The 25,028-nt window shown below is 42.7% G+C and overlaps 1 protein-coding gene across 3 annotated transcripts in view; it reads right to left on the reverse strand.

The window, feature by feature from the left end:
* LOC135219753 (RNA-binding protein 39-like) overlaps nt 1-25,028 on the reverse strand; it is a 46,463-nt gene that overhangs the window by 11,798 nt on the left and 9,637 nt on the right. For 2 of the 3 annotated variants that reach the window (XM_064256799.1, XM_064256800.1), the window contains exons 2-5: nt 22,029-22,096; nt 16,217-16,281; nt 11,983-12,444; nt 10,971-11,169 (exon numbers count right to left, since the gene is read on the reverse strand). In XM_064256799.1, coding sequence (XP_064112869.1) covers nt 10,971-11,169; nt 11,983-12,444; nt 16,217-16,281; nt 22,029-22,096 — 794 coding nt within the window. Of the gene's footprint in view, nt 1-10,970; nt 11,170-11,982; nt 12,445-16,216; nt 16,282-16,846; nt 16,892-22,028; nt 22,097-25,028 lie in introns of all 3 variants that reach the window. The other variant, XM_064256798.1, reaches the window with a different exon arrangement.

Here is a 25,028-nt window from a genome sequence, read left to right on the forward strand (position 1 = left end):
GTCGAGTGACCTTCTCGTGCAGTCTTTTAGATAGTGGGCTGTGAATGTCGACTGCCTATTCCAGACTCCTGCCCTCAGGACCTGGTCCACTGCCATGTTCTTTGAGAATGAGAGGGACACCCCAATTCCCCTGATGTCATGGGGCTTGGCTCCCTCTGGAGGGGAAAGGCCCCCCTTCTCGTAGGCTCTCCGGATGGTTTCTCTCAGCCAAAAGGAGATGGTGTTTTTCGAGGCTGCCTTCTTCACCCTTCCCGTGGTGACGAAGAGATTCTTTACCTCCGGCCTGAACCGGGCTGTTCTTTTCTTTCCATGTACTTCCGAACTGCCCTCACCGGACAAAGGAGGAGATCCTTAGGCTGGTCCGATTTTGGGAGGGCAGGGATGGAAAACTCCACGATGAGATCCGAGCCCGAGGAGTTCCGATTCTTAGCCACGAAGGAGGAGACAAACCTGAATGAGAGTTCCTTCCATCCCCTCGTGTGGGTCACTACATACGAGAGGCCGTGGAGCTCCCCACCCTCGTGGAGGGGCCAGGGCTAGCAGAAACCACTGTCTTGAGGGTCAGCTCCCTATCCAGGATGTCCTTGAGCGGCTCGAACGGGGGCTTCCTCAGGGAATCTAAAACTATTGCAACATCCCAGCGGGGAACCAAGCCAGCGCTGGGAGGGCACTTCTGCTCAAAGCTCCTTATGAGCAAGGACAGAGGCTTCGAGTTCCCCAGATCCAGCCCTTTCAGGGAGAAGACCTGGCTCAATGCGGACCTGGCTCCTTTGACTGCTGGAATTGACAGGCCCTTGTCCAACCTCAGGTAGGTCAAGAATTCTGCGATGTCTGGGATCTTCGCTCGGAGAGGTTCCAGGTTACGCTTTCTACACCAGGCCCCAAAAACCTCCACTTTGCCTGGTAGATGTTAGCGGAGGATTCCCTCAAGTACTGGACATGTGAGAAGCCACCCTCCCAGAAAACCCTCTCCTATTTAACAGCCGCTCGATAGTCTCCAGCCGTGAAGGGAGAGGGCTGGAATGTTCCTGTGGAACCTCTCGAAGTGGGGCTGTCTTAACAGGTCTGGCCTGGGGGGCAGCTCCCAAGGAGGATGAGAGGCCAACTCTAGAAGGTCCGGGAACCACTCCCTGTCCGGCCACCAAGGCGCCACCAACGTCAGGGCCGCCCGCCCCTTTTCTTTTCGCCTTTTTCTTATATGGTTGAGGACCTGCCTGAGGACTGCAAAGGGGAGGGAAAGCGTACATGTCCAGGCCGTCCCACGGGTGCTGGAACGCATCCTCCCAAAACGCGGCTGGGTCCGGCACCGGGGAGCAGTACACCGGCAGTTTGGTGTTTAGCCTCGTAGCAAACAGGTCCAGGGATGGGGAGCCCCACTTCCCTATTAGTTCCCTCGCTACTTCGGGGTGTAGGACCATTCGATCCCACCACCGTGACCCCATCTGCTGAGGCCGTCGGCGACTACGGGAATGAATCTTGCCGTCAAGGAGGTCCAAGGGCTTCGGTTTGGCTCAAGATCTCCTCCGTCAATCCGCAGAGATCCCTTGATCTCAGGCCTCCTTGCTTCTTGACGTAGGCGACCACTGTGGCATTGTCGCACATCAAGACACACCGAGTGTCCTCCACTGCTTCTTGAATGCTGCCAGGCATGCTTTACTTTGCCAAGAGCTCCAGTTTGTTTATGTGGAAGGTGCTCTGCTCTTCGCGGCCATATCCCCCGCACTGAAGAGGGAAATTCAGTGGGCCCCCCAGCCTACCTCGAACGCGTCCGTACACAGAGCATCTCCGGGGGCACTGACCCGAGGGGCACACCCCGACGAGAGTTTGCAGGATTCAGCCACCAACCGAGGGCCTTCCTTGCTGCCAGTGAGATGGAAACCGGCTTTTGAGGTGTTTCTCCTTCTGGGACCACCCTACTTTCAGGTCCCATTGTAGTGGCCTTAATCTCAGCCTTCCCTGGGGGACTAGTTTTTCCAGGGAGACCAGGTGGCCTAAAAGCCTTTGCCACTCCTTTGCCGGTCTCGGGGGGTGGCTTAGGAAGTTGCAGGCAATTTTCGGAGGTTTGCCAGCCTGTCCCCCGAGGGGAAGCTCGCCCACTTCCGTATCCAATTCCATCCCCAGGTACACCATCCTGGTGGAGGGAGCTAGAAGGGACTTCTCCCAGTTCACCATGATTCCCAGGGTTTTGCAGAATGCCAGGAGGGCGTCCTCTCTGTTCTATCAAGCGCTCCATTTGAGGAGGGAAAGGAGTAGACCTAGTCCGTACTAGGTACCTGAGAAGGCGTATACCCCTCTTGTGGGCCCAAAGACGACACCAGGGCGGTCAGAAAACCCTCGGTGAAACTACTTGCGGGGCCGTTGCCAGTCCGAAGCAGAGTGACTTGAACTGGAAGGTCCGGTCCTCCCAACTTATGCGAAGGTATTTCCTGGAGGACGGGTGTACCGGGATCTGGAAGTAGGCGTCTTTGAGATCCAGGGACATCATGAAATCCCCTTGCCTCACGGAAGCCAGCACCGAGCGTGGTGTTTTCCATCTTGAAGGGGCGTCTTTAGGATGAATGAGTTGAGGACCGAAAGGTCTATGACCGGTCGCCACCCCCCTGACGACTTCTCCACCAGAAAAAAGTCGACTGAAGAACCCGGGGGAGCAATCCACCACCTGCTGGAGGGCTCCCTTCTCCAGCAGTGCCCGAACTTCTAGCCTTAGGGCCTCCCTGTGCACAGGGTTCCGGGGCTGAGAGGCCAGATTGGCCGGCTCCCCTGTCAAGGGAGGCTTCTGGTCTAGGAAGGGGATTCGGTAACCGTCCCTGAGACCTGGACTGTCCAGGGCTCGGCTCCGAGATCCTCCCAGTTCTGCCAACAGCTCGAGAGGCAACCCCCCCACCGGTGGCGAAAGACACGGTAGAGGGCCTCGACTCCTACTTCCTCCTAGGGAAGCGGTTGTTACGACCCCTCCTGGAAGAAGTAGGGTGTCTGGGCCTGAAGGGTGCCTGGGAAGGAGGGAGGGTCCTGGGGGAGGGCTGAGTTCCCTGGTCTCCCCAGTTCAGCCAAAGGGGGTGATTCCGTGGGGGGAGCCGAGAGGGTCCTATTCTGAGGTTTCGGCCTCTCACTAGGTCTTTTCGGCACCGACTGACGTAGGGGAGGGGCCCTATAAACGATTGGGCCTTGGCTGGCCTTCCTCCCCAGTTCCACAGACTCCTCCACTAGCTTCTCCGGAAAGAGAGCAGCTCCTTCCACTGGGGCGTTTCGAAGGGTCCTTACTCCCTCTCAGGAATGCTCCTAGGGAGTTGGCCAGCACAGAGTCCCTCCTCCTCAAGATCCAGTTCGCCCAGGACGAGACCAGTTGGGTCGTGAGGAAGCCCAAGGACTTACCCCCCGACAAAATTAGTTCTTTGAATTGGGCAAGAGAGGCCTCTCCCTCAAGTCGTGGAGGGTGGGGAACCTGGCTACCGCCCCTGGACCACAGATCTAACCAAGAAGCCACATGAATCGAGGTCCACGCTGTGACTTCCATAGCCATAGCCTCCTGGTGAGAGAAGGAGACTAGTCCCGACGTGAAGCCTCTCTTCCGAGAGGTCCGGGGGCTAGGGCTGCCAAGTTACCTCCATGGATTTGGGGAGGAGAGGGGCACCTCCCGGGCCATATAGCCTCCTCTGACTCGGCTTAGACGCTGGGAGTAGTCTAGCCGAGGAGTGCCAACGCAAGGAGTTACTGGAGCCTGCAATGAGTTTTTCCACCACCGTCAGGGCCTTCTCCGTATTGGTGGACCTAGGGAGGCTGAGAGAGGGCTTGGGTTCCTCTGGATCCCTGAACAGAAAGTCCACCGCCATGGATCTGTTGTCCTCTACCGTCGGGGCTGGCTCCTCTAGCCGGTTCATGGACCTAATCAGAGAGAGGACTCTCCTGAAAGCAGAACCTTCATCCACTGGACCCAATTCCTCCAGGGCATTCTGGAGTTACCTCCTGGATAAGGGTCTCTTCCTCAGCGTCCCGCGACGGAGGAGAGCCCCAGACCCTAGCTGGAGGGAAGCTGGAGAAGCTCCCCGAGAGGGGGCTCCTAAACCCAGTTGCACACGGTCTCCTGCAAGGGGGGATGCTCCCGAACGCCTGGCCCATCCCGAGGAGGTACTCATACCTGAGCGGTGGAGGGGCTCTGCACCCCCTAAGGAGGTATCGGCTTCTAGGCTCCATCCGCGAAGGCGACAATCGTGTGGACACGGAAGAAGGGAGCCCGCTCGGTCCATGGTAGGCCAACCCTATGGCTGACGAGACCGAGGCAGGATCCACCGGGACCGAGGGACGAGTAGGGAGGGAAGACGGCTGGGACCCCCCCATGAGAGACCTTCCTGGGGGCCATTGGGGTGGGGGAGCCACCCTCGGGGAAGGAGAACGCCTCCGCCCCTGGGGAGATGTCCCGACGCCTGTCACTCCCTCTACGATCCCGGCTACGATGATGAGAGCGGGAAGAGCCGCTCGAGGACGAGGAGTAACTACGTCTCCTGCGTCTCCCATGACGGCGCCTCTTCTTGGAGGAGCGTCTCCTCCTAGGCGGGAGGATCTCTCCCTTGAGTAGTAACTTGAAGAACTCCTCTCCCATGACGAATCCCGACGTCTCTTGCTTCTTCCTCCGGCGACTCCCATCGCGGGAAGGGAACGCGAGGAGCGTTTCGGCCGCGTCGGGGACACCTCTATCACATACGGGTGACCGCCCCTGGCCCCTAAGGCCGCCCTCAACTGCCATCCCGGCTCCTCCTGTCCCCTAGACGGGAAGCCCCAGGACGGGAATGCATCGTCCTTCACTGGGGATCTGCCCGGTGTACGAGGGGGAAAGACATCCCAACGGCAGAAGGGAAAAGGGTTGGAGCCGGGTGGTTGGGTGGATCCCGTGACCGGGTAAACCGGTCCGGCGAGCTGTAGCGGGGAGAGCCATAGACGAAGCGGGGAGAGCCGTAGACGAAGCGGGGAGAGCCGAAGCGGGAAGCTCCGCAGAGGGGAGGGACGGGCCCCCTCCCCCCCCCTGCACCGATGCCAAGAGAGAGGACCAGGACGGGGAGCCCTGGAGCTGCAACCGCGACCAGCAGTCCCTCAGCACCGCGGCGGAAGCCTCCGGTACCACCTGTTGGGGAAACGACTCATCGGGACCCCCCCTGGGGGAGACCCGGCAACGGACTCACCTAGGCCCCCTCGCTGGGAGGGGGCAGGAGAAAGAACCTGTAGCAAGGCGGGAAGACTTCCTCTCTGACGATTCCGAAGAGAAGAAGGGGCGCCGCCGCCGTCTCTGTCTGTGCTGCTCTCACTCCTCGATCCCCCAAATCGAAAATCTTCGCCGAAGAAGATTTTAGACTTCTTTTTCTTCTTAGTGGAAGCCAAATCCCACTGATACGATGGCCAAGAAATGCACTCCAAGCACGTGTTGTCTTTAGCAAGCGCCCCCCCCTACACGAATTACACAAAGAATGAGGATCAATCAGAGGGGGCGAGAGAAAAGCTCCACAAGCCCGTCCTTCAGGACCGGGGCAACGACGTTGAGGCTCCGAGGCGACATCGCACAAAAAACACGATACACGCACAGCACACACACGGACAAAGGATAAGGGCCGGACACCGGACGAGCAGGGGCGTATTCACGCTCCTGCGACCAGAGAAGGACTGACTATAGGTCATTAGGATGGCTTGGTCTTCGACCCCTGGGGCATAGGCCTGACCTGGGTGCGGCATATAACCAGAATTTTGCTGGTCGGACCCGGGATCGACATCCGGGAATCTCCTATGAAATGGTTCGAGGTAAGTATCTCGCATCGGAACAAATAGAATAGGCATTTTCTAGTTATGTCTCTAAACGATGACCAGATGAGGAGTTCGAATCTATCGATGACAGTATTTGAGGACTACGTCCAGGTTCCAGTTCGGAGGTACTGGTTCCTTAGACTTTGAAGTCTCAAAAGATCTTATGAGATCGTGGAGATCTTTATTATTTGCCAGATCTAATCCTCTGTTCCTGAATACAGCCGAGAGCATACTTCTGTATCCCTTTATTGTGGATACGGCTAGATGAGATTTTTCTCTCAGGAATAGCAGGAAATCAGCAATTTCCGCTATAGAGGTAGTGGAGGAGGACAACTTCTTGGATCTACACCACCTTCTAAATACCTCCCACTTCGACTGGTATACTTTCGTAGTGGAGGTTCTGCGTGCTCTTGCGATCGCGCTTGCCACTTCGCGAGAAAAGCCTCTCGCTCTGACAAGTCTTTCGATAGTCGAAGGCAGTCAGAGCGAGAGCGAGGAGGTTTTGATGGTACCTCTTGAAGTGTGGTTGTCTGAGAAGATCCGTCCTTCTTGGTAGGGATCTTGGAAAGTCTACGATCCACTCTACCACCTCCGTGAACCATTCCTGGGCCGGCCAAAAGGGGGCTATTAACGTCATCCTCGTCTCCTTTGACGCCACAAACTTTTTCATTACTAACCCCAGGATTTTGAATGGGGGAAAAGCATAAACGTCTACTCGAGACCAGTTTAGCAGGAAGGCGTCCACCATAAGTGCTCTTAGATCTTCCACGACCGAGCAAACATGGGAGCCTTTTTGAAATGAATGTTGCGAACGAGATCCACATGCGGAGTTCCCCACAGAGACCAGAGATCGAGACACACTTCCTCGTGTAGTGTCCATTCTGTATGAAGGACCTGGTTCCTCCTGCTGATTTGCCTGTCCGCCCTCACATTCCTTACTCCCTGTACGAATCTTGTCAGCAGGGAGATGTTCCTGTGAGAAGTCCAAAGTAATAGTCTCTCGTGAGCTCGTAAAGGAAGGAAACGAGGAGTGAGTCCCTCCCTGTTTCCGAATGTATGCAAGTGCGGTGGTGTTGTCCACGTTTACTTGCACTACCTTGTTTGACACCAGCGGTTCTAGGCTCTTCAAGGCCAGATGTACGGCGAAGAGCTCTTTGCAGTTTATGTGCCAAGACACCTGTGCTGGTTCCCAGGTGCCTGACACTTCCTCCGAGCCTAATGTCGCTCCCCAACCTCTCTCCGACGCGTCGGAGAACAACACTAGGTCTGGGTTCTGTGTTCTTAGAGAGATCCCTTTGTTCTCTTCCAGAGGGAGCAACCACCATTGTGGTGTGACTTTATCTCCACTGGAATGGGAAAAACGTCCGACAGTTGTCCGGTTTTCCAGCTCCAAGACCTCTTGAGGAAGAATTGAAGCGGACGTACATGCAGTCTTCCTAGAGGGACGAATTGTTGTAGCGAGGAAAGCGTCCCCAGAAGGCTCAACCATTCCCTCGCTGACGTTTGTTGCTTCTCTAAGAAGAGAGAGACTATTCGCAAACCTTTTGCGATTCTCTCTTGCGAAGGAAAAACTCGAAAACCCCGAGAATCCATCCGAATCCCCAGATAGACTAGGTCTTGTCTGGGGGTCAGCTGAGACTTCTCGAGGTTCACAAGCAATCCCAAACGCTTTGATTAAATCGAGAGTTAACTTTAGGTCCTCCAAGCACTGTCTCTCGATCTGGCCCTGATGAGCCAGTCGTCCAGATACATAGAGTACATTCACTCCTGTGGTGTGAAGAAACCTCGCCACATTCTTCATCAGGCTTGTGAAGACCTGAGGAGCTGTGGACAGGCCGAAACACAAGGCTCTGAACTGAAAGATCCTTCCCCCCGTCATGAAACGGAGGTACTTCTTCGATGAAGGGTGGATCGGGACGTGAAAGTAGGCGTCCTGGAGATCTAAAGACACCATCCAATCTCCCTGACGTAATGACGCCATGACTGAAGCAGAAGTCTCCATGGAGAACTTCTCCTTCTGAACAAATTTGTTCAGAGAGCTGACGTCCAGTACTGGTCTCCAGCCTCCCGAGGCTTTCGCCACCAGAAAAAGGCGATTGTAAAACCCCGGGGAGTGTTGATCCCGTACCAATTCTATCGCTCTCTTGTCCCACATTTGCTCCACCATCGATCGAAGAGTATCTCTCAGCATAGGATCCTTGTATTTGGCTGATAGTTCCCTTGGTATTGACGTTAAGGGAGGAGAGTTCAGGAAAGGGATACGATATCCCCTCCTTAAGATCGCCAAAGACGACGCGTCTGCATTTATCAGTGTCCAGGCTTCCACAAATCCCAGGAGCCTGGCACCCACTGGTGCTTGGAGGAGAGAATCTTCATTTCCCTTTCTTAAAGGGCCTAAAAGCAGATCTACCTCTCTTCTCTGGAGCCTTCCTCCTTGTGGAGGGTCTGGAGGTTGGACCACCTCGAAAGGGCTGCACCGTTGTACTGGATCCTTTCTTGTCCGATGCAGCAACAGGTTTCTTCTTTCTTGCTGACTGCGTCAGCAGATCCTGCGTTGCCTTCTCAGTTAAAGAATGCGCAATGTCCTTTACTAACTAGAAGGGAACAAGTCAGATAGAGGCGCATATAGAAGTGCTGCTCTCTGAGCATGTGAGACTGCCTTAGTTAAGAAGGCGCCATATACAGTCCTTTTCTTTAAAAGACCTGCCCCAAACAAAGAGGTTATTTCAAAAGATCCATCCTGTACCGCCTTGTCAATACAAGACAATATGCATAACAGGGCTTCAGGTTCGATTCCTTCCGAATCATGTGCTTTCTTGGACATCACCCCAAGGGACCAATCTAAGAAGTTAAAAACTTCCAATACACGAAAGAGTCCCTTGAGGAGATGATCCTATTCCGAAATACCCCATGTATCCGTGCAGAATTGAGACTTGGACGCCTTGAAGCGTCAACCAAAGTCGAAAAATCTGTTTCGGTTGTAGAAGGGAGAGAGCAATACCCATATTCTCTCCCGTCTGATACCAAACGCCTCTTTTCCCAGCCAATCTTGCTGGAGGCATACAGAAGACTGTCCTTACTAAGTCTTTCTTAGACTTCATCCAAGAGTCTAAGGAATGTAAAGCTCTTTTCATCGATATGGTAGGTTTCATTTTGAGAAAAGACGAAGGCTTCTTCGTCTTAGTACTGGAAAAGAGCGAGCGCGGAGAAGGAGGAGCGGCAGGAGTCAACTCGTCTCCGTACTCCTCCAGAAGTAGGGTAGTCAACACCTTATAGTTAGAGAGACCTTCTCTTCCACTATATTCGTCATCCGAGTTTTCCTCTAACTCGGGATCCACATGCTTCTCCGCTCTCCTTTCCGAACGTTCGTCTTCTTGAGGAGACAAACTCCTAATAGGAGAGGGGCTAAGGAATGATACTCCTTCCCTCTTTCCCGCTCTAATAGTCTTCGAAGGCGTCATAGCTTCGGCTTCTCTAGAATTTTAGAAGAGCCCCGCTTTCCCGCTTACATGACGTTTCTCGTTGCGCCAGCTCATGGATGAACGTCTTTTGCTGACGTCTCGAGACGCTTCGCGCTTGGAAGACGCTCCGCTCTCAAAAGGCGTCCTACTTGGCGTCATAATATTGGACGGAGCGTCATGTCTATGTTCCTTTTCCAATGGACGCTTCGCGTCTAAAAGACGTCTTACGTCTCTCTGGCGTTACGATAAACTCTCGTAAGCACCTGTTCTCGCTCTCGACTAGACGCTTCTATAAGACGTTTGAGGCGTTTCTCTTTGTATGACGCTTCTCGTTGAACAGGTGAGAGAGGACGAGACTACTTCTTAATTGGAAGGCGTCACGTCCTTCTCGACGTGGCGCTAAAACTCCCACTAGAGATGACAGCTGCTCATGACTGCCATGATGATCTTTCTTGACGCTTCTCCCCACGCGTCCAGGTGCATGACGTCTTTCGTCATCACTCGGGGAAGAAGAAGGAAAGGGTACTTCCGCGTACACTTCAGGTGACGCTGACGCCCCCTTCGCTTCTTGCTAGCTGACGGAGCGTCATCTGAGAAAACGTCTGGACTAGAATCTATGTCAGCTTCATATGACGCTTCAGCGGTCTTGACAAGTTCGATTCTTCCACCTCGTTTAGGTGAGGGAGAGGGAGAGGACGAAAAACACTCGCGAAGATGACGCTTTTTTCTAAAGCGCCCTTGAGCCGCCTGCCACGAAGCAGAGCTAGCTGAAGGGACGTCTGACCGTTGGGGATCCCCCACAACCTCCTTAAGGCTTTCGACTTTCCTTCTCCTCTGGGCTTGTGAGCTTGGAAGAGGTCTAGGCCTGGGAGCGTCGCAGGGACGATCAAACGCCCCCTCCACAACACTGGGAGAACTCACTTCACAGTAATGTTCACTTTCACTAGCCTTACCTTTGAAGTCCGCCATCTTGGACTTCATGTCTCTAATTGTAGCTTTCAGAATTGGCGATTTCCGATGCCGAATCCGAAAAAGCACTCTGAGAATGAGATACATAGGGAGAATCTACATCAGTAGGATTAGAATTATCAGTGAAAGGCTCAATAGGCCTTGAACTCACACCTTTCAATCGTCTAATTCTATCCCTCTCTAACTTCTTCAAATAAGAGTCAAAGTCTTCCACTCTTCTGCATTCAATCCCTGCATTCCTTACAAGTATTAATAGCAGAACACTGAAACCCCCTACATTTACGGCATACAGTGTGAGGATCAACCGAAGCTTTCGGTATCCTCACCCTGCAGCCTACATTCACACACATTCTCACACTCACATTAGAATCAGACATACTGAGAAAATCCAAAAGAGTTATTCCAAAAACAGTCCACAGTAGCGAATGCCCAAAACACGATCCAAATACGTCACCAAAAAGCCGAAAAACGTTGATCAAAGGTTGAAAAATGAATCTAAGTCAGGAGGTAATAACAACAATGTTGATACCACCGGCGACAGAGAAAATATGATAGAAAACGGGGATGGTTCCTAGTCCTGCCGCCCAGGGCAGGCCGGGGTAGATCACCTGACCTACCTGTAGCGAGTGGCGCGAAATTTGAATTTCTGTCGGGGACGACGGAGTCTTAGCTATGTATATATCTGACAGGTAAGTTGATTGTATGAAAATATACTTTATTCAACAAACTTCTGGTGAGAAACCTAATACCTACCAAGGGAACTGACTCCACATCAACAAACTCAACATAAGCAATGCCTTTGGATCTTCTGGTTTTAGCATCTGTGATGATGCGTACATCATTAACTTTTCCAACAACTGAAAAGAAATCCTCAAGGTCTCGCGACCGAATGCGCGATGATAATTGCATGCAAAAAACAGTTCGTGCATCCCTCTCCTCAACAGACAACTCCCTGCAATAAGAAAACAAAATGCTTTTGAGTAAACAAACCTAGTCCACAAGGCCTACATGCATAATTTGGGATAGACCTCAAAAGAAAAGATGCTATGTGATATTCAAGTTGACCCTTGCATAATGCATGAGACACACAAGTTAACCCTGGCAGTATATACTGGAGGTGGCACAAGGTTTTTCACCAAGACCATTCAACCTAAGATCTCAATTTTATTTTAACTAATTTTCTAGCTCTTTCTAAAAATAATTCACTAATAAGCATAATACTTCAATGCCTACTGCTATACTCATAGCTATGAAACACACTTAATCAATTGAATTATAAATGCAGAACATCAATCATGTGATAATGTTTGTAGCAGTTGAATATTCCTGTAAAGTCTTGAATATTCCTGTAAAGTCAAGCCTACCAAACCTAATAATGCTCCCACTAGTAATGGTTAACTTTTTTTTTTCTTTTCTTAAATAAGCACCATAAACTCGCTGCATCATAACAGTTCCACCTCCAAGTAACATTTCAGTTATTACAGCATACCCTGGTTTATAACAAAATACTGGAAGAATCCATATCACATATGAACTGATATCATTACTGTTAACAGGGATCTACTCTGAGTGTGCTAAGCAGCAAATTAGATCATTTTTATAATCTTGTTTTGCTGCAAAAGGGCTTTCGTGTCATGTGGTATCTCAACTGCTCTCATGCACTATCAATCATCATCATACAATGATTTCTAAAGTTTTCCTCTTAAGGGGATGGGGTTATACACCTAAAATGAGCTATTCACACTCATCTGTCTGAACTACTTACTGCTTAGGAGTTTTACTTCTGCTTCGTGAACGCCTATGATCTCTACTGCGACTATGACGGCGATCTTTGCTTCGGCTCCTACGGCGTCTGTCCCTGCTGCGGCTCCTACTCTTGCGACGTTCCTTACTGCGACTTTTGCTTCGACGTCTGTCTCTACTTCTTGATTTTCTCTTCTTTTCCCTTGATCGAGACCTACGCTTACGATCCCGTGACCTTGACCGAGAACGTTTCTTTCTGTCTCTTTCATGTGACTTACTACGTGTCCTTCTCTTACGGTCTCTGTCTCGAGATTTGCTGCGAGACCTTCGCTTACGCTCTTTCTCTCGTTCACGTTCCTTGTCCTTATTTTTCTCTCTGTCTTTATCTCTTTCACGATCCCTTTCTTTTCCACGATCTCTGTCTCGATCTCTGTCCTTGTCCTTTCCACGGTCTTTTTCCCGGTCACGTTCTCGATCTTCTTTCCTAAAAACGAAAAGCAAACAATTCCATTGAAACACTTTCACGAACATATATACAACCTAAACTGATGAAAAAAAAAAACACTACTTACCAAACTGATTACTGTATCATATTACAGTATGCAATTTCCATCTCATTCTTGACAACACAAGTATTATGTGTTAAGCTTTTACCAAAACCAATTCTAATAGGCTTTGTATACCACTCAAGAGTTGTGGTATACATTTATAAAGCTGCATAGTTGGCTGTAAACCTACTCTTTTCAACTGTTACTATTCTAATAAAATATGTGCTTCCTTGGGAAACAAATATTTAAAAAAAATATTTGGGTGTACAGACAACAGACTAAACTTTCATAAATTCTGCTATAATTATTCATTTGGATGGCAAGTTCTCAACCAACCAGGACTTTCATGACTTATCTTAGGTCTGCTAAGCTAAATTTTTGTTTTAAAAAAATCACTTGTATGCTATACACAATAATCAATAGTGAAAGCTTTAGACAGCATTTCATGACCTGAAAGCCTAGCAATTGAAAAGAAATATAAGTAGGTCTACACTGGATATCTTAATTGCACCTTATAAGGTAAATACTAATAATAATTTTGATTTTACACAGAATCCAAAGTTTTCATTGTACATATAATTTCACAATACTATCTCAAAGTTAACAGTCTAAGAAATTAAAATTACTAAATTATCACTCTACTGAGGCACACTTTCATATACTGTATATGGTAATTTCACCATGTCTTTTTGAACTGCAATACTTTTAATAGTACAGTTGGGCCCCCTATTCGCGTTCTCCTGATTTATGGATTTCTCTATGGACCATATTAACTTTTATTCACAGTAAATTTGCCCATTTGCAGTATTTTTCTATGATAAATATCCACAAAATCCGGTTTTTTAAAATCAATTTCATCATAACATGCACTTTTTGTGATAAAACTTTTAAAACCAGGTATAAACATTTTTTAGTGGTTTTTTCTTGAGTTTTAACTAAGAAAATAGGCCATTTTAAGCATTTTTATTCAAGAGTTCTAGCCTTTTTTTTTTTTTTTTTTTTTTTTTTTTTTTTTTTTTTTTTTTTTTTGATACGTATCTCCCAGGAATACAGGGGACCACTGTAATCAATGCCATTTCTTTATAACATTACATATGCTTAACATAAATAAATGGGTCATTAACCCTTAAACGCGGAAGCGGTAAAAAAAAAAAAAATAAAAAAAAAAAAGTCTCCCGTGTGCCGGAGACGTTTCAGAGTGAGCGCGGAAGCGGAAAAAATATTTTTTTCAAAAAATCACAGCGCGCTTAGTTTTTAAGATTAAGAGTTCATTTTTTTGGCTCTTTTTTTTTTGTCATTGCCTGAAGTTTAGTGATGCAACCATCAGAAATGAAAATAATTATCATTATCATATATAAATAATGCGATATATGATAGCGCAAAAACGAAATTTCATATATAATTGTATTTAAATCACGCTGTGCGCAAAACGGTTAAAAGTAACAAGTTACTTTTTTTTTCGTTGTAATGGACACTAAATTGCGATCATTTTGGTATATAACATATTGTAAAACGATAAAAAAGCAACACGAGGAAATATTATCACAAAATAATGCATGAATTCGTAACGCGCGCACATAAACAAATATTTTTTTCAAAAAATTCACCATAAATATAAATAGTGTACTAGAGACTCCCAATTCTTTCAAAATGAAGACAAATGATTGAATATTACTATACTGTAAGAATATTAGCTTACAAATGCAGTTTTCGACCTATCTGAAGAGTTGAAGTTGACCGAATGTCGAATTTTTATATATATATAATTTTTTTATATGCAATTATTTCGGAAATAAGAAAAGCTACAACTTTCAAATATTTTTGGTTTTTCGTTTTATTCTACATGAAATTGCGCACATTTTCATACATAAAAACTCTATGAAATGCCTAATATGAAACGGAGCAAATATTCCGAGAATGGGACTTACGCATTTCGGAGATTTGTGGCGGAGAATCCGCGCGCGGAGGGAAGGAAAGTTTTTTTTTTAAATTCACCATAAATTTAAATATTGTGCTAGACTTCAAATTTGTTTCACGATGAAGATAAATGACTGAATTTTACTAGACTGTAAGAGTTTCATCTTACAATTGCGTTTTTCGACCATTTCGGTAGTCAAATTTGATTCCGAACGTGGTTTTTTTTTTTTCTAGTTATCGTGATTTATATGCAAATATTTCAAAAATGAGAAAAGCTACAACCTTCAAATATTTTTTTGTTGTATTATACATGAAATTGCGCACATTTTCATATAAAACTTTATTGTACGGCTAATTTAAAATGGTGCAAACATTACCACAATCGCACGTATGATTTTTTCGGAAGAGTTACCGAGCGGACGTAAAGAAAATGTAATTTTTTTTTTTATAAATTCACCATAAATCGAAATATTGTGCTAGAGACTTCCAATTTGTTGCAAAATGAATGTAAATACTTGAATATAACTAGAATATAAGCGTTTTAGCTTACAATTGCGTTTTTCGACCATTTCGGTAGAGTCAAAATTGACCAAAGGTTGAAAATTTGTCACTTATCATTTTTTATATGAAAATATTTCAAAATTGATAAAAGCTACAACCATGGGTTGTTTTTAGTTGTATTGTGCATGAAATTGCGCACATTTTCATATATAAAACTTTATGTAACGGCTAATTTAAAATGGTGCAAACATTACCACAATCGCATGTATGATTTTTTTCGGAAGAGTTACCGCGCGGACGTAAGGAAAAAGTTTTTTCATAAATTCACCATAAATCGAAATATTGTGCTAGAGACTTCCAATTAGTTTCAAAATTAAGGTAAATGATTGAATATTACTAAAATATAAGAGTTTTAGCTTACAATTGCGTTTTTCGACCATTTCGGTAGAGTCAAAGTTGACCAAAGGTTGAAAGTTTGGCACTTATCGTTATTTATATGAAAATATCTCAAAACTGATAAAAGCTACAATCATGAGTATTTTTTTGTTGTATTTTACATAAAAATGCGCACATTTTCATATATAATACTCTATGTAACGGCCAATTTAAAATGGTAAAAAAATTATGTCAAAGTGACGAAATAATTTCCGAGATGTGTCACAGATACTTTTTAGTGCGGCAAGAAAGAAATTCGCGCTTGCGCACCTGCGTAACGATTGTAAACAAAACAACACCTTGATCCGTGAACTCCCAGCATCCCCCAAGGCGCGTGACAAGTTTTCGGCTGGTATGGCCTAAAAGTATTTTTCCGCGAATTTTTAAAAAACTTTTGTATGTCGACGTAAAATACGTCCAGCCACCCGACACAAAAAATGTCGACGTAAAATACGTCCAGTCGGCGTTTAAGGGTTAATAAGATATGGCATTTCCCTTAGGTATATGTAATAAACATCCATAAATTACCTACTGAATTTGTTACAGACCATTCTATACAAAAAGACTTTTCTGATTACATCTTATAATTCAGAGCAAACCTATCTTCTACAAAACTTCAAAGCTTCTGTTGTTTACACTATGTAACACTATAACATCCTTCATTGCAATTGAATATTATTAAGCATTTATGACTTCTATTATTTTATCTACCTTATTGCAAATGTTATAATTTTATCTTTATCCTATTGGAAGTAATTAAAAATTCAATGTACAAATATTCACTAGAACCATGACTAAAAAACCTACTTTAAACATCATCCAATAAAGTCCACAGAAAACTTCTTAAGAACCTACCTATCTCTGGAGGAAGTATGTCCGTTTTCCCTGGGCTTCGAGTCTGCTAAGGAGCTGGCCGCGTCCTAAGGGGAGCACAAGAGACGGTGTAACGGCCGCACCAGCCACAGGATGGTGGTGGGAGAAGGGGCAAGGGTAGGGGGGAAAAAAAAGAGAACAGAACAGCCACGCATTAGTTTACTACTGTAGTACGTTTTAACTTTTTAGTTCTCCCACCGAGCAACAATGCATAAATTAAAAGATATGGTAAAAGCTAAAGCAACAACTACTTGACAGTCAACCACCTTTTGCTTGTGTCCACAAGAAGCACACAGAAGCCAGAGGTGTCAACATATCAATTAGTTGATAAAATTAACTTTTCCATATCATGTGACCTGATACAAGTCTACCCGGCCATTCTACCGGGGGGTCAAAAGGTATTCAAACGTACACAAACCTCATTCACACACACCTTTCTCTCATCTTCATGTATCAATCATTGGGAAATAAAGGTATATTTGTGGTCACTATTAACACCCTGGAGGATCACACTGACCAGGTGTGGCCCTCTTTAACATACTTGGTGCTGCAGATTTTTAAAAGTCTGCACACCAATATAAACAAAATGCCGAAGCCTCCTCCCGCTAGTACCTGATGTGTCTCTCTAGCCGAAGGGTCCAACCAAGGCACGGCCGCCTGCAAAACGCAAACTTTAGACTGGAGCCTCTGAGACGCAATTATGTGAAGGGGTTATATTTCAACAATATACGACACATGCACCAGTCACAGCACATAAGTTGTTAATATGGTAAAAATAAAAAAATTTCTATAAATGATTCAGATTGACCACATCACAACTTGATTACATTTTGTTTTTGCGTCAAGCTAATGATGATGATGATGATGATGATGCTATGATATTTTTATACCTGTTTCACCAATTGTCCTTCATGACACAAAAACAACTAATAGTGTGGTCAATGTTAGAAGGGTGACGAGAGTGGAGAGTTACGAGCGTGATCCCTCGGAGACTTGCGAGAGCTTGTCGTCGCCAGCATCTGAGTGGAGATACCAAGTTGTCAGTACCAGGTCGTTCAGGTCCAAAGCAGCAGCATACCACACCACCATCAAATGTTTGTTCCATAACACTATAAATTTCGCTGCTTGCTTATTAATCATTTACTCTTATGTGATATAGAGGTTGTTTTGCCATTTTTCAAGAACTACATGTTCTCTGCAACCATTTTTTGCATTTCTTCAGTTGATTCAACAAACCTTCATTAAAACACAACTTTTAAATAGTAATTATATACTACGTATAGAAAATTATCTAATGCTTTAGAGAAACTCCTCCCACAAATTTTTTTGTTACAGACACCAAATAAACTGCCCTCTTAAAACTAATTGTATTATACAACTCAAGTATTGAACAAGAGGAAGCAACCCTCAAAGCCAAGTTCTACAAGTGGGTATGAAAATATTTAGTCAAAACCAAAACAAGTAGTACTTATAATCATAATAACTTATGACACACTTTGAACCAAACTGGTATTTTTAATCTGGCTTAATACATTATCCAACTTTAATTTACTGAAATGTCTGCAATGTAAGTATCAAGAACATACCTGCAGGATACCAACATCATTTCATTGGTATGATAAGAACCTCCTCATTTTCCTTCTTTTAACTTAGAAATATAGAATGCACTATTTCCCATAGGCTAAATATTTGCATCATTCCAATTTAGAAACAATGATGTACTATATGCAATAAGGATCAAATCCTTGCTTCAAGCACATCATTACATCACTGACCCCTGAAGACTATTAGCTAGACTCTCCAATGGAAAACAGAAAACTAGTATTTTTGGGTAGTTGTAAAACTTACTTGCGAGCCTTGTAACATTTAATGCTATCCATTACATGCATGAAAGGGGGGGGGGGGATAGACTGAATAAATGCAGGCAAAGAACACATTTCATTCTGTACAAATATTAAAAGGTAATTAACCAAAAATTAAAATGTTTCTGTAATTAAGACTACATATTTAAGGGATAGGTAGATTAACGCAAAAAAAAAAAAAAAAAAAAAAAAAAAAAAAAAAAAAAAAAAAAAAAAAAAAAAAAAAAAAAAAAAAAAAAAAAAAAAACTTGGCCTACACAATGATACTCAGTAATTGGGGGAAAAAAAATCACATTTGGTCAATAATGCTACACCGACAGGAAACATTTAAGTTTGGTCTCATCTGCAACAACAACAAAAACTTTGCTACAGTGCAATGGATAGCATCAAACCACAAGACAAAAGAAAACTGTGACCATCAGATTTCTGCAGCATTCCTTTTGCACTTCTTCCATATAAAGGATTATTTCTAGGCAGAATTCCAACTCTCTAAATCATTATCCTAATTTCAGACAACTTGACAATTGTATCAGCTGTGTGATTAAATGCTGTTACTCATGAAAAAATTAAACTAGTTATTGTAGCCTCACATTCTTACTTACAAGCTTTCATCATCATGAATCTCTTGGAGCAAAATAAAAACTCCCAATTGTTTCAATTTCTATCCCTCGGGATATTTACAAACTACATACTGTATACAAAAATATCAATACAATTTACTTAAAAATGGAAATACATAATTTATGAAATCCTGGAAAAAATTTAAAAAGTTAGCAAATTAAACCACTCAAAAGTATGACTTTAACAGCATTGAACCTCACATCCATTAATCCCAACTGTGACCTAATCTATCTCAATTGCATGTGGAAAGAAATATTAGGATAATACAGTGATTATCAAAAAGCCTCTACATGCTACTTTCTTAACACCAAGATTGTATATGTGTACTGTATATATATATTATATATATATAGGAAATGTCATGTTAATAACACCAAGTTTGTATATGTGTACTGTATATATATACTGCAATGTCATGTACATAAGTATGTCAATGTAAATATAGTTATATGTAATATATAAAAGGTAAAGTTTGTTTGTATTAACTGTAATGTAAACAATTTTCTCATACTACTGTACTGTATACTATTAACACCACAAGTGTGGTACCACTGATAATGGCATTGCCTTCAAGAATGTTTACCAACACACCTTAAAACTTATTAATTCTGCAAAAATATGATCATGGTCCTTTAAAAATATATAAAATTTGGACTACTTGAAGATCAGTTAGTATTACTTGTGCAATATTGCTGAGAGAGAGAGAGAGAGAGAGAGAGAGAGAGAGAGAGAGAGAGAGAGAGAGAGAGAGAGAGAGAGAGAGAGATATTCCTTTACACTTTAGCTTTTAGCCAAAAACTACACTATCAATGTTCCAGAAACCCCTTTAACCTTAAAAGTCTAATGCAATGAACTTGGCACACTGACATTCTAAAGAAATTCTCTACAGACAGAACATTTTCAATAAAGAATTTTCAAACAAGGTCACATGCCTCACATATCTTAACTGATGAATGACTTCCATCCCAGTGATTGTTAAGGTCTGCTGGTAAACAATTACTTATCCAAGATTAAACTAGAGTATGGCATGATGAAACTAGAGTATGACTTACAAAAGGTATAAAATTAAGATTTGGGCCCACTGGAAAAAATCTCAAGTGGCACACTGACCACAGCCAAGCCACCAGTGCATTCAGACACAAACAATATAAATTGTTCCGAGCCTTGCAAGCAAGCTAACCCAAAGGTTTACTTGATATAACTGGATTTCTGGCAGAGGCAGTTCACCTTCGATAACTCCTTTTTCCTTCTGAACGACACCAATTTTAGGGGTTCAACACTAACCTCCTTGCCTCTGTTTATCCCCTCCAGCAGAACCTTTGATGGAGAGCCTAACTTGGCTGTGGTTGATGTAGCCACTGGGGATTTCCTCCAGTATAAGACTTACAAGTGTAGAGTAACTTAGGACTACCAGTACCTGGCGGTGGTGGGAGCACAGTTTTTCGAGCTCACGACCGTTTTATCATGGAGGGTGGGAGACAGTGACTGAATAGGTTATCTAAAACAACAGAGAACGGGGAGAGAAGATCAGCTAAGCACAAGCAGCAGAGTCACACTCATACCTTCTTGCAACGTGGTAGATCAATTATAAATTACTTATATAAAAATATACAACTGAACTGTTGCCTGAACTTTTATACTTCACACTTGAATAGACTAAATATTAAAAACACAAGGCCAAATTGGCAAAACAATCTGAAATCTGTACTACATGATAGCTATATTGTTTTCACGATGATTTTGTAATGTGGCAAATTCTATAAATGATAAGAACAATCTTAACAAAATTGTACCTTTGAAAGGAAAGAAAATTAATATTGCATTCCACACCTAAAATCTACTCATAACTACTTAGCTACAACCACCTTTATTTTCAGTTATTTAGTAGTCCACTCAAGTTACTAGGTAAACATAAATTTCTCAACTGAACATAGGCTAACAGAGATAATGTCAAATTATCATTAATCACTTGTACTAAAATCTACAAGGCTGCAAGATCCCTTAAATAAATATTCACACAAAATTATACCATCATAAATATTCAATCAAGCAACCCATAACTCAGTCTTGCTGCTCTCATCAGTACAGTACTAAATTTTTAACAAACATACTAGATAACCAGACATCGTCTGTGCACGGACACACACACACACACACAGACACACACACACACAAACACATTGTAAGTCGTATATCTTAATGAAAAAAAATATAGGCACTGCAATAAATTGTATATATTCTAAGATCCAATAAGTAGACTGTATCAACAAGTTCTGCAATAAAGAAATAAACATCAGACATTTGGTCCTGAACTTACAATACAGGTTAAAGCCAGACAACCCTTTCTCAGCCATGAACAACTTCAAAGTAGACGGAGCAAAGGACAAGATCTTTGGCAATGAAACCTTTATCAATGACTATCTTTGATGGATAATGATTCCATGCTAAGAAAGAAAATGGATGAGAATGGATTGCTTGTAATAGTTTAAAATATCTGATAATATACTATAAATAACTATTTCAAGTTTCTGAATTTTCATTATCAATAAAACACATCTTTTTATTGACTTATGGAGTAAATAACTTTCTAAGCAACTTTGAATCCTTATGAAATTACTAAAAAAATTAAATCTCTTCATACATGGAGACTATAGACTAATGAAACCTAAAATGAATTCCAGTGTGATACATTTTAAGACAAGATCAAAATAAGGATGCGAAAATAACTAAAGATAACGAAAATAACTAAAGATAAAGAACATAACTAAAGATAACCAAGTTAAAACCTGAACTGCAACAGATTTACTACAAAAGAATTTGTTGCATGTGTAGCAAGATCAACTTAATGGAAAACCCATGACTAAATATAAAGATAACGGAGAAATACAAAGCAAAAGTGCTGGCAGTGATATATACAACTAAATTTTTTAGCTAATTTTAAAAATGGAAGTACAGGTATAGATTTCAGTCAAAAAAATAAACTACATAAGAGTCCCAATCATAAGCCAAACTGATAAACCAAAGAAACAGAATCTCATTCAAAATCAAGAGCGTATAGTCTACAATTAGGAAAATAAATGCATAAGCATATATTCACATAATTAAATCAACTCCTGTATACAAAAGGTAATGAGGACTACCTAGGATGACCATGATGTACAGTACTGTAATAACAACAATGACGTCTACTTGTACATTGAACTACTATACACTGTGGAGAGAAAAAAAAAAAAAAAAAAAAAAAAAAAAAAAAAAAAAAAAAAAAAAAAAAAATCCTCACAATCCTCACCAATGACAGTTAAGGCACCTACCTCTTCCTTTTTGAAGGGAGCTTCTAACATTGCATCAACATCCAGTTCAAAATCTCCCATGTCAGATTCTGAAATGCAGAAAATGGTCTAATAAACAGTGGTATTTGAAAGACAGTATAGTATTTCAAATATTTCATAAAATGAAACAAGTCCATTAATAACTACTTCATTTAATTACAGGCTGGAAGCAATTTGAAGTGGGTTGACACCTGACTGCAGAAGCTCCTACCTAACTCCATAATTCTGGGATTATTTCTTGCAACACTATGGTAGCAATAAAATAGGAACCTTTTAAAAATACCAAAATAATTCCCTGAAATTGTTCTTAGCCCATGTCAATCACTCAGCCACAAAACAAAAAGTTAACTTTGCCTTCAAGCTTAACCATTGGCAGGCAGCTAGGTTTTCTATAACCACAAAACAAAAGGTTTATTTTTGCCTCTTCCAGGCTTAACCTTTGACAACGACATTGTTTCCTAAAACCACAAAACCAAAGGTTAACTTTGCCTCTTTCAGGATTAACCTTTGACAAAGATGTTCAAGGTTTCTAAAAGGATAAAAATGATCTAGGTTTAACCTATCTGATTAAATTTTAAATGCCCCAACAGGATAGAGAAGTTTCCTCTTCTTCCCTACAAAGGAGTTACATTGGAATTCTTACAGGGCACTGTAAAGCATAGCCTTAAAGTCACCCTCAGCTCTAAGGCAGAAATATAAAATAGCATTCCCCTTACACCAGCTTAAGGGGCCCGGCCGGAACCACTATATACAGTGGTATAGGGCGAAAAATGCAAAGTCATGAAAAAATTCATGGAGCTTCATATGGCAATTGAGAATACGTATAAGAAATATTTCGTCAAACTTCCTCTTACTTTTGTAGTTACAAGGTAATTAGTAAACATAACTCAATAAGCCTAAAACATTCATCCGTACAAGAAAATGCAATATTTCTTCTGTTATCGTAAATTTTGATAATTATTGGCAAAGAAATTGTGAGAAATGACATCTGTAGAGATTCTGTGGCTCGCAGAAGCGAGTATCTGGTTCAACCATGAATCAGTGCGACCATAGACTTTAAGTAGATTACTTGTGGAGTTTCACCTCGTGACTTTCGCTTGCTTTCACGTATGTTTATGTATGTTTTGGCAAGAAGTTCATCATGCCAATGAGGAAAAGACAAGGAAAACATCTCGCTAACATACAGACGAAGAAAAATCGCTCAAGCATTATTACAGAATATCATAATATACGCGTAGTTAGTGAAGAGGGAGGGGAGGGTTGCTTAGTAACGCCCCCTTCTTGCCTGACAGCACACGTCACACTATGCCCAAGGCTACGATCTTTGAGCAAAGAGATCTTCATTTATGATAAATAACCTAGTTTTGGTTTTTTAATACCCAAATTGGACTATGAAATCATAATAATCATGATTTATTAAATTGTCTTTGTAAAAAGAGAGTACATCTTCGAGTTTCACCTGTGACATTCTCTTGCATTTATGTTTGTTTATCTTTGTTTCGGCAAGAATGTCATCATGCCAAAGAGGAAAATACAAGGAAACATCTCGCTAACATACAGAAGAAGAAAATTCGCTGTAATAAGCCGAGTTAGTGAAGGGGAGAGAGGGGGTTACGAAGGAAGGAGTGCCCCATCTTGCCTCAAGCAGTGCCCCAGGCTACGATATATGAGAAATGGGATCATCATTTATGATTAAATTATGATAAATAAAATAGTTTTGTGTTTATTAATACACAAAAAAGAAAAATACATTCATAATAATCATATTTATTAACATTGTCTTTATAAAAATACGAAGGAAAACTTTGAACGCCCGTATCTCAAAACTATACTTATTGACCTTCAAAATCTATCTTCTCGCTTAGTTTTAAAGCTATAACATGGAATTTGGGTATATAACTCAGAAAGACATTATAGAACAATCAAATAGAGCCCTTTTTTCCAATTTTTGTTTCGTCTCTTTTTTTTATACATTTTTTTTCTCGTTGATTTATAGGGTTATATTATTTTTTTACCATATTGAAAAATTCATATCTAGCAAAAAAATGACTTTTAGAAAAAAAAAAAAAAACTCACCATTTGATTGGAGGTCTACATCAGGTCTATATATGGTAGTAATCCCAGGTCTTAATATTAAATATCAAGGGAGGAGATATAATTTGAAAAGTGGTTATTTTCGGGATAAATCGCCCTGGCGTCACAAAACCGAAGGTCAGAGGCGAAAATTATATGCGGTTTGGAGATGTCCCAAGTCACCTTATTAAGTGGTATGAATGTCAAAGTCCTGTCGTTAAAAAACGGCATTAGCCGGCCGGCCCCCTTAAAGAAGAGTGCTGACAAATTTACTTAACTCCTGATAGTGCTAAATAAAACGTTTCACAGTAAATTCAGATAAAGTTTAGACCTGTATCTCAACTCCAGAGAGAGAGTGATACAGAGATGAAGGGGCTTCAATCTAAATACCTTACAGCGCTGGTCCTCAGCAAGATCTAAAAGTACTTGATGCAATACCAAGGAAATAAGAGAGCGCGAACAACACTGTAGCAAAACCATTGATATTCGAGTCAGGAATCTAGTTACTTTTTCAACAACCAATATTTTCAAATTGTTTATTATGAATACGTAATACACTCATGTCCATAACCTTGCACTTATGTTCAACTATTTCCAAATTATACAGCACACCCTTCTTCCTCCTGAAAAATCGTGAGTTTCCTTTGACTTGTGGACGATCGTTGTCACTGTTTATGATTGTCGTGAAGAAAGTGTCCCAACGTCTATGGGTACGGGTGGTGTGCGGATTTAGCACAGGTAATGGAAAGTTTATTGATACAAGTGACTCCGCAAAAATCGAGATGACGCCAATCTTCTACACGTAAAGTGTTTTAAGTAAAATTTTGAAAGCGTCAAGGATTGTAAGTTAGCACTGCTCATGCCTAGACTTTCATTAACCTCTGTTTAATTGGAAATTACGGCATTAAT

The sequence above is a fragment of the Macrobrachium nipponense genome, chromosome 1, assembly GCF_015104395.2.
Source record: "Macrobrachium nipponense isolate FS-2020 chromosome 1, ASM1510439v2, whole genome shotgun sequence".
NCBI classification, from domain to species: domain Eukaryota; kingdom Metazoa; phylum Arthropoda; class Malacostraca; order Decapoda; family Palaemonidae; genus Macrobrachium; species Macrobrachium nipponense.